A 16,917-nucleotide genomic window follows, 5' to 3' on the forward strand; every position below is an offset into this window, starting at 1 on the left:
GGCAGGCATGCAGTTGCGTTGATCATTGCCACCCTCAGAGAGATAGCATTTGCCTTTCCCAAGGAGAGAAACTTGAAAAGCACGCTGCTGTTCATGGGTATGGAGCACATGCGCACAGAACTGGAGTGCCCAGCCTCCAGGCAACCAGGCAAGAGGCACCAGTTTGCTGGTGCTCTTGTAAAAGCCATGGGAAAGAATGGGGTAAGGCTGCAGTGAGAACAAAAGGGCATTGTGCTATACCTTCTTTGTGACATAAACATGAATTTAGTAGTACCATGGCTCTTTACTAGAACAGTTTTCTTTCTTTCTTTCTTTCTTTCTTTTTTTTTTTTTTTTTTTCCAACGGCTTTAAAGACCAGCCCTAAGTTAGTAAACCTGCCTTGGAGGGAAGTTTGACAAAAGCCCAACAGGTACAGAGGGAATTGGTGGTGGACTATCCAATTAAAAAAAAAAAAAAAAAAAAAAAAAAAAAAAGGATAGCAAAACGAATATGTTTGGAGATGCAAAACAAATTTTGGTTATGTGACCTTTGGGAAAAAACAAAGGTTGGATCATTTATTTAATTTCCCTACCTTCCTGGGAGACCACATTTTGTTTTAAAAAATCTGAAGTAGTATCACTGACATGCTAACAGAATTTTCTATCATTTACACTAATTGTGGTTTGTTTTTTTTTTGGTGTTGTTTTTTTTTTTTTTTTCCTTAATGACCATTATCATTAAATTCTGACTGTTACGTTTAAATTGTTTAAAAAGAGTTTTATTTCCTTCCTTTGGTCTATTTATCCATGTGCCCTGAGGAGCTGCATGTCAATTACTGCTCCCTCCTGGCCAGGCCCTTTTTCCTTCTTGCAGTACCGTGTGTGCAGCCACTTCCATCCTGGCCCAGGTTCACATCCACGCGTTTTCCTTTGGGCACATCCCGTTTTAACAGGCCCTCTCTGATCAGGATGTGCTCCTCTCCATGTGTACATAGCACTTTAACGTTACGCTTGCTAATCCTCTAGTAACCTGGGTTCTTTATGCTGCGATGGAAAGTGAAATACTGCTAAGCAGTTTAGCATCCCATCTAATTAGGTGAGGCGGTGACTAAGGGCAGGGAACAGCCGAGCCCTTGCGGGTGGAAGCAAAAGGAAAGACCCAAACCCTTTGGCTGGGCAGAGCTGGCAGGTCCCGTCACCTCTAATGAGGTGCCTGTGCCAAGCATGAAGTTTTAGGCAGGGGTGGAAAGCGAGGACAAGCCGTCATAACCATATTGCTGACAGGATATAGATAAGCCACATTAATACCATGTACTTTGTACTGCCTTGTGCCACTCCTGCTGCTTTATGCCTATCGTTGCAGGCTGGCTCGGGACTGCAAATAGGATGTTTGCAGTAAAAGCCTGGAAAACAGCCTGGCTGTGGGGTTAATGGAGGAAGGGGTGCTGGGGATCGCACGGTGTTTGCCGTGTTCCTGCCCCATCACCATGTCCACCACAGGTTTTAACAATGTCATCCCGCCACCTGCATTTCATCTAAATTGGGCCCTGAGAGCTGTGACCATAATGAGAAAATCACTTCTGGTTCTCCATTGGCAGTATTTGTCAGGGTGTTTTACGTTTCCTTCCCCAGTAAGCTTATCTGGGTTCAGACCAGCTTGCCTCTTCCTTTATCTGTGCCACGGCCTGTTTCAAAGGTACTGGTTTTACTGATCTCAAGTTGGCCGATTCTGGATTGACTGAGGAAGCTACAGGTCATGGCCAATGACGCGGGAATGCTGATGGACTGGAAGTAGTAGGAAATTTATTAAAGTATTACTCCAGGGACGGAAGCCTCCACTGGGATAAAAAGCGTGAAATTCTTACGTAAATAGCAGTGAAGTTTACTTCATGAAAGTGTCACTCAGTAATGACTACTGATCATTACATACTAATGATTCCCTGCTGGTGGCTGTGTGGCACAAGTGGCGGCCCGTGGTGTTGTAAGGAGGCAGCAACGTGTAAACCTGCCTTGTGGCTACTTCAAACTTCTCTCTGTTGCAAGTTTTGAGCACTGCTGAAACACCCTTATGTTTTCTCTGACCTGCTACCCAGCTCTTTGGAGGTGTTCTCTGGTTTAGAGAGGTGGCTGAAAAGATTGCCCCATTTTTTCTGGTCTTTGCTAGCTTAGTGTCAGTCAGGAGTTAGGCCTGCACCTTCTCCATCGGCGTCCTTTGTCCTTAATCTCAGCAGTAGACGAAGGTCAGATGTCTTGAGATTTGATTAGATACATCAAGCAGTTCTTGACATCATGCATCAAAAGGAACTGCAGGACCGGTCAGGGCAGGTAGCTGTTCTCCAGGTGACCTGATTTTTCTTCACGGATAGATAATGAAAAATATTCCTTCGTTTCTTTCTCAGCCCCAAATGGCCTTTTTTGTGAACTCTGTTCTCTCCCACCTCCTCCACGGGTCAGTAAGTATTTAAAAGGTTAGAAAGCAAGACCCTTTACTCCTCAGCTCCATTGCTGGGATGTCACTGGTACCAGTATCCCCCTTTAATCAGGCCTAGGCCACAAAATGGCGTCTCTGGTGTGCTCAGATCCCTCTCTCTGGGTCTAGGTCTTCAGATGGGGAGGAGAAGTCTGGAGAGTGTATATTCTAATTTTCTGTGCTTTTCAGGCGTCCCCCCAGTTTGGCTTCCTCGGGGATAATCTAAATTTTGCCAGCACTGAAAGAGTTATGAAGTGATCTTGTCCAAAGGTGATCACCAAGCCAGAGCTATAAGGGCTTATTTGTACAGGACGCGTGGCTGCCCTGTTTCTACGGTTACACTCTGCTCCAGAGGAGAATCTGACATGTCTCTTTTGGCTAGGAACCCTCTCAGGAAAATCAAAATGTTTTTCATTTGTTTGTGTTTTGCAATCCAGTGGCAGTTGTACCAACATCATTTTGAGGTAGTGTTGCAGAAGGCTGGAAGGGAGCAACGTTTGCTGGAACGTCTTTTAGGACAGACAGAACAACAACACACCGCTTACTTGCAGTCACTTCATTTTTCCTGTTTCATTTTGAACAACTACTTTTTTTTTTCCCACTTCAATATCTTTTGAGATCCAACAGTTACTATTTCCACAACTATTGCATTTGCAAAGGCAGAGAGACCTGACCTCACTGCAGCACACAGACATTCCTGCAGATGCAGGGGCAAAGGTAGTGTTAGTAAAGTATTCTTGCTGATGCATTATTTCTAGTGTTGTGTTGTGTCCTGTTAAATAAATATCTGTCCCCAGAGCGGTGACTCAAGCAGCACTTGCCTATACAAATAACATTCATGAATTGCTTCAGGGGTCTTCCTGCATCTGAAGGCCTTATGTACTACTTAAAGTATAAATGTATTAAATGCCATAGCCATTGATTCATTTGATCAGATAAAAAAGATCAAATGAGCAAGGCGATGTGGAGATCTTGTTATTTTCAGGCCTTGTCTATATGAAATACCTCCACGTGCATCATCCTTAACTGCTTCCAGGTGAGACCTGTGTACAGCGTGGCTTTAACTGGGAGAGATGTAGGTTAGTAGTCCCCGAGTTCACTTGTAGTTGAGTGTGTTTACTAGCTCCAGGTTTTTACAGTAGAGGCCAGAGGTTTAAAATTACGTTGACGAAATTAGGAGTGAAAGTGCTGTAGCTTTTCATCAGAGCTGCAGTGCCTGTGACCTACATTAATGTCCTAGGTCTCTGCCATCGCTTCAGCAATTTCGTGAAAGCCCCAGCAAAGCCTGGAGAAACCCACAGTGGGCCCAACGGGACACTCTGCTGCTACTACCTCTGGTAACCACAGGTCTCTGCATTAATTTCCATTGCTGGGTAGTTTCCTTTCCATGTCTGTGCTAGGTAAAAGCACACAGGTGACCACCATCACCCACCATCTCCACCAGGTGGGTCCCCATTCAAAACACAGTGTAGAAGTGGAGGAAATCTGGGACAGAGCCAGAGACGAAGCTGCTTTGCCTTCAGTGACAAGAAACTTTTCTAAACCCACAGTTTTGAAACTGTCTCGTTTCAAAGCCCACAGACTGGGGGACTGTTTTCTGAAGTCCTTTCCATTTGAGGAGTAATTTTCTGTCATGTTGATGCTGATAACGTGGGATTGCAGTGTATACATTTTAAAGGTTTTATGATTTGTTCCATTAAGCCTATATGAGGTTATAAAGATGAAGAGACTTCATGTCCTTTGGGGCTGAGTTTGCCTCTTCCATGTAAAAAAAATCATCCCTGAATTTTAACTTAATTTTCTCACCTTTACACAGCTACACAGCTCTTACATTTTCCCTACAAGGGGAAAGCATGGAAAACAAAACAAAACAAACAAAAAAAAACTGTTGTTGTTTTCTTCCCTAGCTGCATACATCGTGGTTTGTGGCTTATAGGGCTCGGGTGGGTATGGCCCTTTGCAGCCAGACCCTGCCTCCCCAGAAATTATGCCCACGCAGGCTGGCGGATAAGGAACAGGGACTATCTGTAGGTCCTTTAGAGGTATCTCTAGCCCCTGCCCAGTGCTCCTTGAGAGGCAGGTTTTGGAGATCAGGGGACCAGCTGATCACACTGAGATGCGTCCCCGTTCACTCCCCAGTAGCCTGTTACGTCAACGAGCATCACCAGTGAGTCACCTACGCGTGTCTGACTGTCGTCCGTGCTGCTCTAAATATAAATGTCAAAGGATGTTTAGCTGTGGGAGTAAATCACACTGCCTTGGCGTGTGCCTAGCGGACTGGTCTTCCTCGTCTCCATTTCCCAGTTGCTCCATCATGAGGGCTGGCATGGTCGATGGGAAGCGAGGGCAGAAGCGCAGATCAAGCCCAGGAGCACGGGTTGTGTTTCCATATGCAGATCTGACACATCCACACATTGCGTCTCTTTGTGCTGTTCTGTCAGAGCTGAATTTAGGAAGAGGGAGAGAAAGGTTTGCTTTGACAGCGTTTCTGAAGTAGACACCCTGAGAGACTGTGAAGCGTTTTCGCACCCTTTTTTTTTTTGTACATACAGAAGGTGTGATATTTAAACAAGCATCAGAGAGAAAGCAGCTTTGCCAAGGCTACCAGGCGCTGCTGGTGGACTGCAGACGTGGATGTGCTGTGTGATGTACACTGGTTTCGGCTGAAGCACTGTAATTAGGCTCTCAAGTTTGGAGTTTCAGTAAAAAACACGATTGGTTGTTATTGTTTTTTGCTGAAAGCTGTGAGAAACAGGTAAGGAAAGCGTCCTATCTGTCATTTTACAAAGCATCCTGCATTTTTCTTATCCTTTTTTTAGTGAAATCTATTATTTCACAAACGCAAATGAAATGCTGATGAAGAATGTCAAAAGAAAAACATCAGAAGGCTGAAATTGCCTGTTTCCTTGCCAGAAGCACTCTGCTCTGGCAACTGCAGTGTGTTTTTTTTTACCTGTTGTGCTCCCTTAACAGCCTGTGCAGAAGTGGTAATGAATTTAAGAATGAGCTCTGCCGGTGCAAAGTACATATGTCTTGATAAGAAACGTTTCTAAAAACCTATAGAAGGTAAATAGAGGTGGAGAACACTGCTTCACTTTCCTGTGCCCCTGCTGAATGCAGTTAGGGGGGTAATCCTGTGTTATGTTAGAGCTGATAGTTAATAGATCAGCAAAGGCTGTCCTTTGAGTGTTCTTACAAGGTTTTTCCTTAACCATTAAAGAAAATGCTTTGGAAATATTGTATTTTATAGTCTATACCTATGTCAGTTTACTCCTTAGCGTCAGAGAGAGCTACAATAGTGACTCAGGCTGCTATTTTCGGGATAAGTAAACGACAACAGTGTAGCTGGGCTGCAGCCCCTCGCCGGAGGCACGGCAATACTCGGGGCTCTCTCGCTTTGTGTCAGAGGTGCCAGGATGGCTCATGCCGTTGTGCACAAGGCTCACCGCAAGGCCTCGGTCTGTCATTTTTGAATGCTGTGGTATTTTTCATACTTACAGTATTTCATAAATCATCTTCTTCTGCCTCCCTCTTCTCAATCAGTTATTTTTTCCTTTTCTTCTTTCCTGCCTCCATTGCTCTTCTAATGAAGGATCTGAGCTCCTAAAAAGCACATCAGTGCGCAAACTTCCATCCGTGAGGATGCAATAAAACACAAAACCTCTCTTCAGTGTTCACCGTGTAAAGGGAGAACCAGACACAGTGGCCTGTGGCCCCAATGATGACAATACTGCCTGGCCCTGCTGGGGGATTTTGGAGGACATGACCAAAGCTCTGTGCAGTGTGGGCAGCCCAAGTCCTCCATCAGTGTGCCTCTGGGTGCAAGAAGCGTCAAAACATCCCTCACCTTTTCAGCCTGTAGCTCCAAAATCTGCGTTCCCCTTTTCGCAGTGATCCCCAGACCGAGCAGAGCATCCTACAGCTTCTCTAGAAAATTCCCCTGCCTCCCTTTTGGGGGAACGAGCTGGCACCTTTAACTGCAAAGCATGGAGTTGTATTCAGTATAGATAGTACTTAGTCCCCGAAGTCTGAAAATGTAGGAAGGTGGGAGACAACTGTGAGAAACAGAAATGCCAGAAAAATGTGGAGGATTTGGCAGCCTTGTCTTCATGTCTACCCTGCAGCACAGCGTTGACGACAAACACATGAATGTGCTAGCGCTGAAGCTACTGGATGCGAGTCTGCCACTGCGTTACTTTGGGGGATTTTTTTTTTTCTTTGAAGTTTCAAGGTTTATTTACTTATATTTTTTTTTTTTTTTGCTGTTGTTCTGCTCTGTTTAGTTTCTCCAAACTGTAGTAATGCAGTAACTCTAGGTAGTAGTACTGACACGTTACAGTGCAGCCCGCTCCCCGCGTGCCGTCGAACCTCGTGGCTGGCAGCACCAGCACCGCGCTGTTTGCTGGGGGAATGCCTTTTACCAACGGTGCTGAACTCGTTAGAAAGCTGCTGAAAGTGACCTCAGGTTTATCTGTTCTAATTAAACAAGCTGCAGCTCTTGTGGCTGTGTAGCTGCTGACCTCATTCAACTGCCTGAATGTCAGGGGAGTCCCCTCCTGTCCCGTAGCCCTGAAGTTTTGCCTTAGCAGCTGGGCACATCAGCATGAGCAAGGTTGGAGCTGTTCGTCGCTACCCAAGCTGGTTAGCAAACATTTGCTCACCTCCAGCCGCGCCAAACTGCAGTTGTGCCATCAGATTAATGAATTCTTGAGCGTGTTTGTGTCTTTCTCGTGGGGATGCAGAAAGAACCAGCACCTCCTGGTGCACAGCCATAGTCTGCTGATATTTGTGTATATAATTACAGCTTTTGGAGAGAAAAATGTGTTCCTAAATATATAGCCACCCAGTCAGGGCAGGCCACCTGCCTTGGAGCCGTGCATTAATGGTGCATTAAGTATTACTCAGTGTAACAGAGTGATGTGTGGGAAGGAATCCCAGACTGAGTCTATTTTTGACCTCTGATGGTTGATCTACAATGAGTTACAGCAGCAGAGGTCAAATGCTTGCTGCTTATTGCTGAGCTGGGCTACTAGCAGGCGGTTTTAAAAATTAGGCTTGCAATTTTACCAGTATCACCGAGGTCCCCCTGCAGAGCCCTGCTCAATCTTTCAGCACATTCACTGGATTTCTTGAACCGACCATTGAAAGAGGGCAACCCGGCTCGGTGTCATCGCATGGGGCTGGTGGTGCTCTGCTGCTCGTGGGTCTCTTCCTATTGGGTTGCGATGCTCAAGGCCTTTAAGTGTCTTCTTGGAGGAAACAGTGGGAAAGAAAGTGGCCAGGTAGCACAAAACATGATATGGCAATAGTGAATGAGCCACGAAAAAAACAGTTGGTACAAAGTGTTGACCGTGTTGTGTTTGTGGAGGTGTGTCTGAGCAAAGGACCCGCACGGGCTATGCTGCGTCTATAATCTTCACAGAAGAACAGTCTACACAAACTGGGACAGATGAGGAACCAAATTTGGCTCTCCTTTTCCAGGAGAACTGCAGTTTTGCTTGCAGTAATACCTAGACCTATGTGCAGGCGTGTAGGTTGGTGCAGTAACAGGGTCTCTACTGGGCTGCAGGAACGTCCTCAATGGAGTTTCCTTCCACAGAAATGCACGAGCACGCGGCACTTATCTTCTATCTGTCTGGTACTAACGCAACACTTGACAGGTGCTTTTTTGTTTTTGTTTTGCAGGAAGAAATCATTCCTATTTTCAGCACTGTACGCTGCCTTTATATTTGGTGGCCGGCACCTAATGAACAAGCGAGCAAAATTTGAACTGAGGAAACCACTAGTGCTCTGGTCCCTGAGCCTTGCCGTCTTCAGGTAGGCATCTCTTCACACCCACTGCTTCTGACAGTAGTCTCTGAAAAGAGTTTTGGTTTCTTCAGATGCAACTGTAGTGCTATTAAGGCAACAAACTCAGCCAGAAATGGACTTTTTTTTAGTTCTGCTGCCCAGGGCTATGTCCTGATCCATTCCTCACCATTGAAATGGTCCTCTTTGGCTTGCTGGATCATACAGCATTAGAGAGGAGAGAAATCAATAATGTTCTTGAAGAATAAAGTTTGGGGAAAAAAAAAAAAAGTAAGAACAGGAGAAAAAGCACATATCGTTGCAGTAAATTTACCACGCAAACTACAAATGGAAATAAACACATTCAGATGCTAGTCTTGTTCTCATGTGCTAGTTGGTATCAGGTTTATATGGGTGTATTTATGGAATATTTAGTCAAGACTCTGATCTCCATTACAATGAGGTAAACCTAGACCTCCCTGACTGAGAGCAAAACCTGGCTCCTGGGTATTCCATCAGAAGCAAAGAGCTTTTGAATATAGCAAAAGGGTAAACAGCAGGGAAAAGGCTGTGTTTTAGTACTGCACATCTCTCTAGTTCCGTGTTGCCCCTGTACCATCAGGTTTGCATTCTTCATAGTTCCTAAAGTCAGGAATAAAACCGACCAACCCAAATTCCACTTTATCTGCTTAATATATTAATTTTTAATAAAACAGAATATCAACAAACAAATGAACAAATACTTTTAAAAATAACCTTTACAAACACACAAACTATTGATAAAATTTACAGTACACACAAGACCTGAAGATTGTCACTGTTGGGAGTGGACGTTATAGTTCACCCTACAGTACAGAAACCATTTGGAAACCATTATCAAACACTGATGCCCAGATCATTTTCTAATACCTTTATAATAATTACTGACTATATTAGTTCACAGGTGCATAATGCAGATTTGCTTACTGAGCAGCTCTGAATGTTGAATGAGTTTTTGCAGGAAGGGAATAGTTTGAGCTGAGAGTTGCTACAGAGCAAAATGAAGAATGGAGAAGTTTGTTTCCTTCGCCTTCTTGTATTTATTTCCTTTCGTGTCCAAAATTGTTCTGTCACACTGGCTCTTCCTAAAACTCAAACAAGGGAAAATAAAATGTATTTTTAACTTGTCTCATTCAGCTAGGACCTGCTACCAGTAGAATTTTTGACTGTGTTGGCTTGATTTTAATAGTTCATAGATTCCTTAAAAAAATATATATATATATAATATATATATATATATATGTATAAAATAGTGCCGACAAAGCTTTGAGCATTCTGGATAACTTTGAGAGCAAGTTCTAATACTGCAAAATGTGTAATTTTTGTTTAGTGGCATTTGGTGCTGTGCTTCTGGCTTTGTGTCTAGTAGAGTTTTGCTGTTAGTGTCCTGTACACAGTTGCCATCTTTCGCTGAATTTCAGCAAGCGTTGAATTGCTTCCCAGGTGGCATGTCATCTGTGTATCGCTTTGCAGAGTGATTTGTAGCCAGCTGGATTCCAAAGTATATATTCCAATTACACTTTCCTATCGAGCATAGCCACTAGAAAGCAGCTGACGTTTGCAAAGCAGTTGTAGTTCAATTCCCGATCTGCAGGCAGGAAGCGTGATTTCAGAACCGCCCTTTGCAGAGGGTCACTAGCATGATTTTTAAAACCACCCTACTTTGGGGTGGCTCTGGCTGACGTGCACGGTGTGGGGCTTGGAAGCAATTTCACTAATTAGTTACCTAGCAAAGCCAAAGCAACGCACTCATCAACGGCAGCAATAGACACTACATTGTGAAAGTGCTGCGTAGGTGGACTGAAAACATTCAGGCTGAATCAACACGTTCATTACTTGCAAACTGGAGTTTCCCATCATAATCAAATGAAATATCCATCGCACGGCCTGCAGCAGCTGCTGAGGGAGTCGGGCTAAGATCTGAAACGTGGACTTCATCTTTGTGAAGCTGCAGGCTGCCGGCATGAACCGACCACAGAGACCACCTTCTCCTGGCAGCACAGGCACGTTTGCTGAGCCCTGCTTCTGCAGGTGAGAAGCACTTACCAGGAGGGTGCAGCCTGGGAGAGATTCACCCCTGTGGGATTTGCTTCCTCCATCAACTCAAGTCGTACTGCTCCAGGGATGCCCCTGAGCACTGCAGAGCTTTCACCTTTCATCAGAAAATGAGATGGTGGGAGTGGAAAGGAGATGGAGGAACCCTAAGTGCGAGACATTCAGACTACATGGAGCATTTAAGCTGCTGGATTTGCTTTTGGAGACCAGTGGATTATAAGAATAAAGTTTTGCTCTTCTGAGGGCATGATGTTTACAGCAAGGCAGAGCAGGAAACCTCCTTAGCTTCTGCAGTAGCATGCAATCCCATACAAAACCAACCCAAACACAACACCCCTTCACATCTTAAAAGAGGAAGTGCACTTCCATTCAATTTTCAGAGAGAATTCAAAGAGAATTGTCATTAAAACCTGACCTGGAGAGTTGCTATGAGAAGTGCTAATTGGCACAGCAATCTCCTGGCGTTTCCCCATGGCTGTCCTTCCTAGGGCCAGCAGTCACTCCCAGCCTTACAGGCTCTGTCTGGTAGCCAGCTCTACTAGACTTTGAATGCCATCAACTTTCCATGTAATTTAGGTGTTACTTTCCCTTTTTTTCTGGCTCCTCGCATGACTAGGTCTTTCATTTAGATACACTTAGTCTAAAAGACATTTCTCCTTCCTTTGAAGGTCCGTTTGGATAGATTTATATGCTATTGTTCACCTGCAGACTCACTGTAGATCCAGGAAAATACTCCTCGGTTTTAAGTCTTCCCTGCTAGCGTTTGAAATTCTCTGACTTTTACACTACCTTTCAGAAATTGTAAGTATTGTGTCTGCTGTGAATGGTTGTAATGAGGAAGAAAAACCAGCCTGGAGAGCCCTCCGTGTTCTGTCTCAAGGTCAGAGTGAGCCTTTTTTTTCAGAGTCCTTGTTTATCTCTCTTCTAACACTCTTACCATTTTACCTACTTCAGAAATCATCAGAAATAGTAACATTTAGCAGAGGCTGGAAAAATGTGTTCTGGACTTTAAAAAAAAAAAAAAAAAAAAAGGAAATCGCCTGCCAGGCAATGACCTGGCCCTCCTTCACAATGCATCCTGCCCGCCTTGCTCTTGCCAAGATCATTTAAATGTGGTAGCAGCTCTGGTAGGAAACTTGCCACGCCTGTACACAAACAAAACAACTACACCACCCTAGTAAGCTTGCTGAGCATTCAGAGTGAGTTTTGTGTCAACACTGGCAGCCAGCAGGATTTGTGAGGCAGAAAAGCAGCTTTATTTCCCTTTGGAAGCTATCAGCTCGTTTCGAACATTTTGTCTCTGGGATAAGGTTACTGCTGCTCCATGAATACCTCTGTAAAGGCAGCAACACTAAAGCTTGCTTTTCGCTTTGAAACCACTGTGAAAGCACGATCTTGTAAGTCTTTTGTTGAGAAATTAGTTTGGGGTATTCTGGGGGCTCGTTCTTCTTTTTCCTGCTGGCAGGTTTCTTGAGCTGTTTCAGGCACTGAGGATTTGTTGTGTGACGTGACGTGGCTTTGTTTTTGTTTTTCCATTTTATACACATTAATTAAGAGTTTGCACCCGTGCTGTTGTGCACTCAGGTTCTGCTGGAGCAGCTCTGTGCTGTTCCGTGTCAGTGGGAGCCCGGTGTTAGGGAGCTGACACAAATGCTCCTTTCTCAGACTGGTAAGACCCCAAGGAAACTGTTGCTGATCCACCTACACATCAAAGCGAGTGCCAGCTCTGTATTTCTGAATATTTCCAGCGGTTAAAAACCTGCAAAAACACAACAAATATCACAGAATCACAGAATCACAGAATTTCTAGGTTGGAAGAGACCTCAAGGTCATCGAGTCCAACACATTTAATTTGAATTGCCAGTTCTGTGTACGTGCTACTTTGAACATCAAGGTAGGGTCATTCACTGACACCAAAGAATTTCTTAGTTAGAGCGTATCAAAAGTGTCATGCTGGCATCTCTAGGAATCAGCAGAGCTGCAACCAGGGCTCTCGCAGGAGGATACAAAGTCATTAACTCGTGTTTTCATTGCAGCTCAGCTGGATTTGTGTAGCTCCTTTAGTGGGCCTTCGAGTCTGTGTATGGGTAACATCGCCACCGAGCAGCTCACTCAGGGCAGCTCCTTCACGCCAGACAACAGCATGGCACAGTTTTCACTCACTCTCCATCCTGAAAGGGCTGCCAACAGAAGAATCGGGGTCAGGGCACTAACAAATGATAGCAAAATGTTGTTCTCCCTAAGGAACGTGGTCACGTCGATAGAGGAGAGAAGGAAGCTAAAGCATCCAACGTGATGCTGTTGTATGTAGGGAGAAGCTAAACCCGACCATGACTGGAGCCATGGCAGGTGTGAGCTGTCTTTGTCAAGCCAAACCACACACTTGTGATAATCCTATCATCATCTGAGATCACGCAGATTCCAGTCCAGCTTCAGCTGTACTTTGTAGCCACGGTGAAAATCAATTCATGTCAGCACAGGGTTTGCAGATATCTTTCTTCTTGGGAAATCCGCTGCCTCAGAGTAGTTGGAGTGGTATCAATGGCCACTAGCTGCTTGCCACAAAGCCTCAGAAGTGAAATATCTCAGCAGCAGCATTTCTTGTATTTGAAAGGGAAAACCAGAAAGTCTCCCTGGAAGAAGGTGACTCACTTTGCTTTCATGAGCCTGCTGTAATGGGTTTCTTTCTGCAAGCACAGCAGCATTTTGTGGAACGGTGTGCACTTGCTCTGCAGAGAGCTCCCAACATAACCCAAAAGGAAAAGAAAAAGAAGAATGAACATAAGTTTATGAACAGGAGTCCAATTGCTTGGATATGTGACTCTGAAAAACACTCCAGTTATCACGCCTTATACACAAGAAATAAAAGGAACAGTGATTCAAATTTATGCCCAGTCTCAAGGTTTGCCATTCACAGAGCCTCGCCATGGAGATTAAAACCCAACTTAATTTTGTATGGTGCTGAGCAACCCCTCAAAATCTTAAAACATTCTGAAACTTTACGTGGGTCCTGAAAGTACATTCACAGAGAAAGCGAACTAATGAAAGGGCAATATTTGCCAAATAGCATTACGATTAATGAGTGGCATTTGAGGTGAAATATCTTCTCTCTCTCGCAGTTAAAAGCACGAGGATGCCATATAAAATATTCCCCGTATTTGCAAAGCGCTGATGCATGTTTTCAACAAGACATGGGTCAGAACCCAAATTAATGAAGTGCTTAATAGACACCTAGCAATTTATTTCAGCTGGGCCGTTGTGAGCCTGCCTGATTTTTTTATGCAACAGCTGTCGGATACATCTTTTTAATTACCACTTCGGAGCAAAAGTTGAAAATGGGGTGAACAGCAGTTCAGAGTGGTTGGAGAGAAACAAAAACCCCTTGGATGAGAACATAACAGTTTAAAAAGAAAAAACATTTTCTGTAAGCTAAACTGTACTCCTAGTAGGGAAATACAAACAGTGCCGTGTAGGGTGAATTTATAAATTGCAAAGAAATGCTAGCTGGCATTACAAATACAGCGTAAGGGTGATAAAAATGTACGGACTAAGAGCAATAAAGTACTGTCAAGAAGACGTATGTCCAATATGTACCTTATTTATTCCAAGTAAGAAGAGCATCCCATGACAAATGGCTTTATTCCCAGAATTGTGCTTGATGCCATGTGACAAAAAGATGCGCTCATCCTTTTCTGAAACCTCATCTTTTTGTTCATGCCGCTGTTACAACTGTGCCCTATGTTGTGTTTGTCAAAGTTACTTTGAATATTACGTTTTTACTGTTTTTACCTTATCAGGTATGATTAAAAGTAAATCAGGGATTTGCTGTGAGACCTGGCTGATGCTGGTTTAAAGGAGGTACGGATAGCGTTGGCTAAACAATTCCTGTGGAAAGCTCTTTTTTTCAGTGCTGCTGCACTTGCTTGGCCCTATGCTGTCCGCTCTCTCAGGCGGTGAGAGATCTGTCAGTCTGTTTGGCACCTGAAATTATATTTTTCCTGCAAAATCTTCCTGCTCCAGACCACAGGAGTGCCCTGCTCAAAGCACGGCCCCCTGGAAGCGGACTTCTCTCAGTTTTAAATTGAGGAGGGAACTGTACTAGGGAGAAAGTAGCCTCGGTGCCTGCCTCGCGTCCTCCCTGCGATCACCAGGGAACAGAAATCTCCCCGCGATGCCTTCTGAGTGAGTCCTCGACAGCTTATGCCTGCTGGATACATTCAGCTCTTCCTCTAAGCAAATGTGTTTGCTATTTACCAGCTGCGGGCACCCGGAGATCTCAGCATCTCTGGATGCTCACCAGAGCACTGCTGCAGGGAGGACGGAGCGAAAAGGGAAGAGGAATGACTCCAGGCCTGCGACTGCCATTTAATTTATGGATTGGAGCAGCTCATTACAGCCATATTATAACTTTTAGCTTCCTTAAGCCTTCTTTATTCTGTCAAATGCTAGTCTTTATCTGTAACTTAGATTGAGTTTGATTTGTTATCTGCCTGTTTTACAGCTTTAGTGATCGCTAGCTCCATTGGTTGGCTCGATTCTCCGCTAAATCTTTTACTTTATTACATTTTGGCTTTATTTGCCCAGGATAATTTCAAACTCCTGAATACACACATTTCAATGCTATACATGATGGTTATTCTACCATCTTGATACGTTTGATCCCGTAAGTATCTTTGAATTATCCTGCAGAAATAGACACGTCACTTTTTTGGGCTTATCATTTAAATCACTGTAATTTTACAGTTATTCTAGAATTTTCTTGAGATAATGTTTGATGCTGACAATAATTTTGGTAATGACCCAGGAGCAAGTGCAAATGCCCCTGAAGCATTCATTAAGGATCGCTTAAGAGTTGCACTGTGTCTATGAATCCTCATGGGCTACTTTAGAAATCCTTAGCTGGATTCCTTAATTCTTATGAGATTTTGCACAAAAAAACACAGGGCTTAAGCTGAAAATTGATTTTTTTTTTTTTATTTTTAGCAGTTTAGCCACAGTCCAAACTTGCTGAAATAAGTCTCTAAGAACTAGGAAATGTTTCTTGACAGCAAATTACCTGCCCAAGTATACAGCCTTCACAGGATGCTTCAGCTCCAACAAGAGTCCAGTTATTATTTAGCGATGGAAGAGTGAGTTATTGCTTGGGAAATGATAGCTTTCATCAAGAAATATTGTTCCTGCAAGTTCCTACCCCCCACGTGCCAGATGATCAGGGAATAGCATCAGGTAACGGCGCATCGAGGAGCACCAGGATGAATGGTGGGTAATTACTATTGATTAGGTTGTAACCAGCTCTCTGGAAGTCAGGTGAAATGCAGGGATGTGTGGGTAGAGCTGAAAAATTATTTTTCATTCGTTGCAAGAAAACAGTTACATGTTTTTCAGCAACGTATGGTTTCACTGGTGTCCCTGTGAGCAAATTTTGCTATTCTCTCATGCTTTTGGGGTGATGGTTGAGTACCACCGCCCTTCAGCCTGACCACAGCTCCTTCTTTATCTCTTTAGCAAAGCCCACCAGGCCTTGCATAGCTGCTGAGTGCTCTCTGTAGGACTCTGCACCATTTTTTTAATGCCAGCTGCTGTAAAGACCACTTGCAAGAGTCTGGTCCTGGCATTTGTTTTTCTGCTCTGCTTCCTTCCAGTGGCTCACAAAGTGTGGCTGCATTGTTTTTGTCCTCTGCTCCTCAGAGCTGCCTGAATATAGCTAATCCCAGTCATAAAGAAGGCAGGTCCGGGGGATCACACTGCATTTCCTGGGGGGGGGGAATTCGGGTTTGGTGAGGAGGGACTGGGAGACAGGAGCTGTGGCAGATTGATTTTTATCCACACATAAATAAGCCTGCTGAGTAGTAGTTGCAGCAATTGGCAGGGCTGTTGAGCTTGGCACTTTAGCAAGGGAGAATCAGATGGATTTTACTCTGCTGTGGTGTTAACGTGATTAAAATCTCCAGATGACAGTGTCCATTGATCCGGAGCCCTGCAGAGATGTCACTGTTTGGGATGCTTAATGAGGTCCCTGGAGAGGGGAGGAAATTAGCCTGTTTTTTTGTTTTTTTTTTTTTTTTTCTTTTCTAATTTTGTCAATAAAAAGGACAAAGAGCTGGTTTTAGGGACCAGGTGAGATGTGACTAGGAAGTGTGATGATGAGAGGGAACGGTTGAAGGGAGTGGCCCCACGCAGAAGGATTTATTGCAGGGGAGAGAAAGAGACTGATGCAAGGAGCACAGTATCCGCCCTCACTTGAAACCATGGAGTGAGCTGCCGCTTTAACATACCTCCAATTCCTCCATTCCCTCCCAGTAATTTATCACTTGGGAAAGTGATAACTGCCCAGGCCTGTATGCATATGCTTATGGGTATATAAACTTGCGCCAATGATATATTATTTCTTAGAGCCATGTAAAATATTTGCACAATTTTTAAATCACTCCGAGCTGGCGTGGCTTCAGGTTTTGGTCCCCACTGAAAACTCGGATGATTTGCATTGAAAAGCTTGCTGGAGAGACATCTGGATCAGATACAGCAGAAGGGTCTGAAATGCCAGGTTTGTGTGTTCGGTTCAGTGTTGGGGGGGCAGAGATGGAAGT

The 16,917-nt window shown here is 44.2% G+C and overlaps 1 protein-coding gene across 1 annotated transcript in view; it reads left to right on the forward strand.

Moving 5' to 3' along the window:
* Positions 1-16,917, forward strand: part of ELOVL6 (ELOVL fatty acid elongase 6) — a 62,930-nt gene that overhangs the window by 27,485 nt on the left and 18,528 nt on the right. Inside the window, exon 2 of the mRNA XM_082759212.1 lies at positions 8,135-8,266. Within this exon, the coding sequence (XP_082615338.1) occupies positions 8,135-8,266 (132 nt within the window). The remainder of the gene's footprint in view (positions 1-8,134; positions 8,267-16,917) is intronic.

This window comes from Aythya marila (genome assembly GCF_965140915.1).
Source record: "Aythya marila genome assembly, chromosome: 4".
NCBI lineage: Eukaryota > Metazoa > Chordata > Aves > Anseriformes > Anatidae > Aythya > Aythya marila.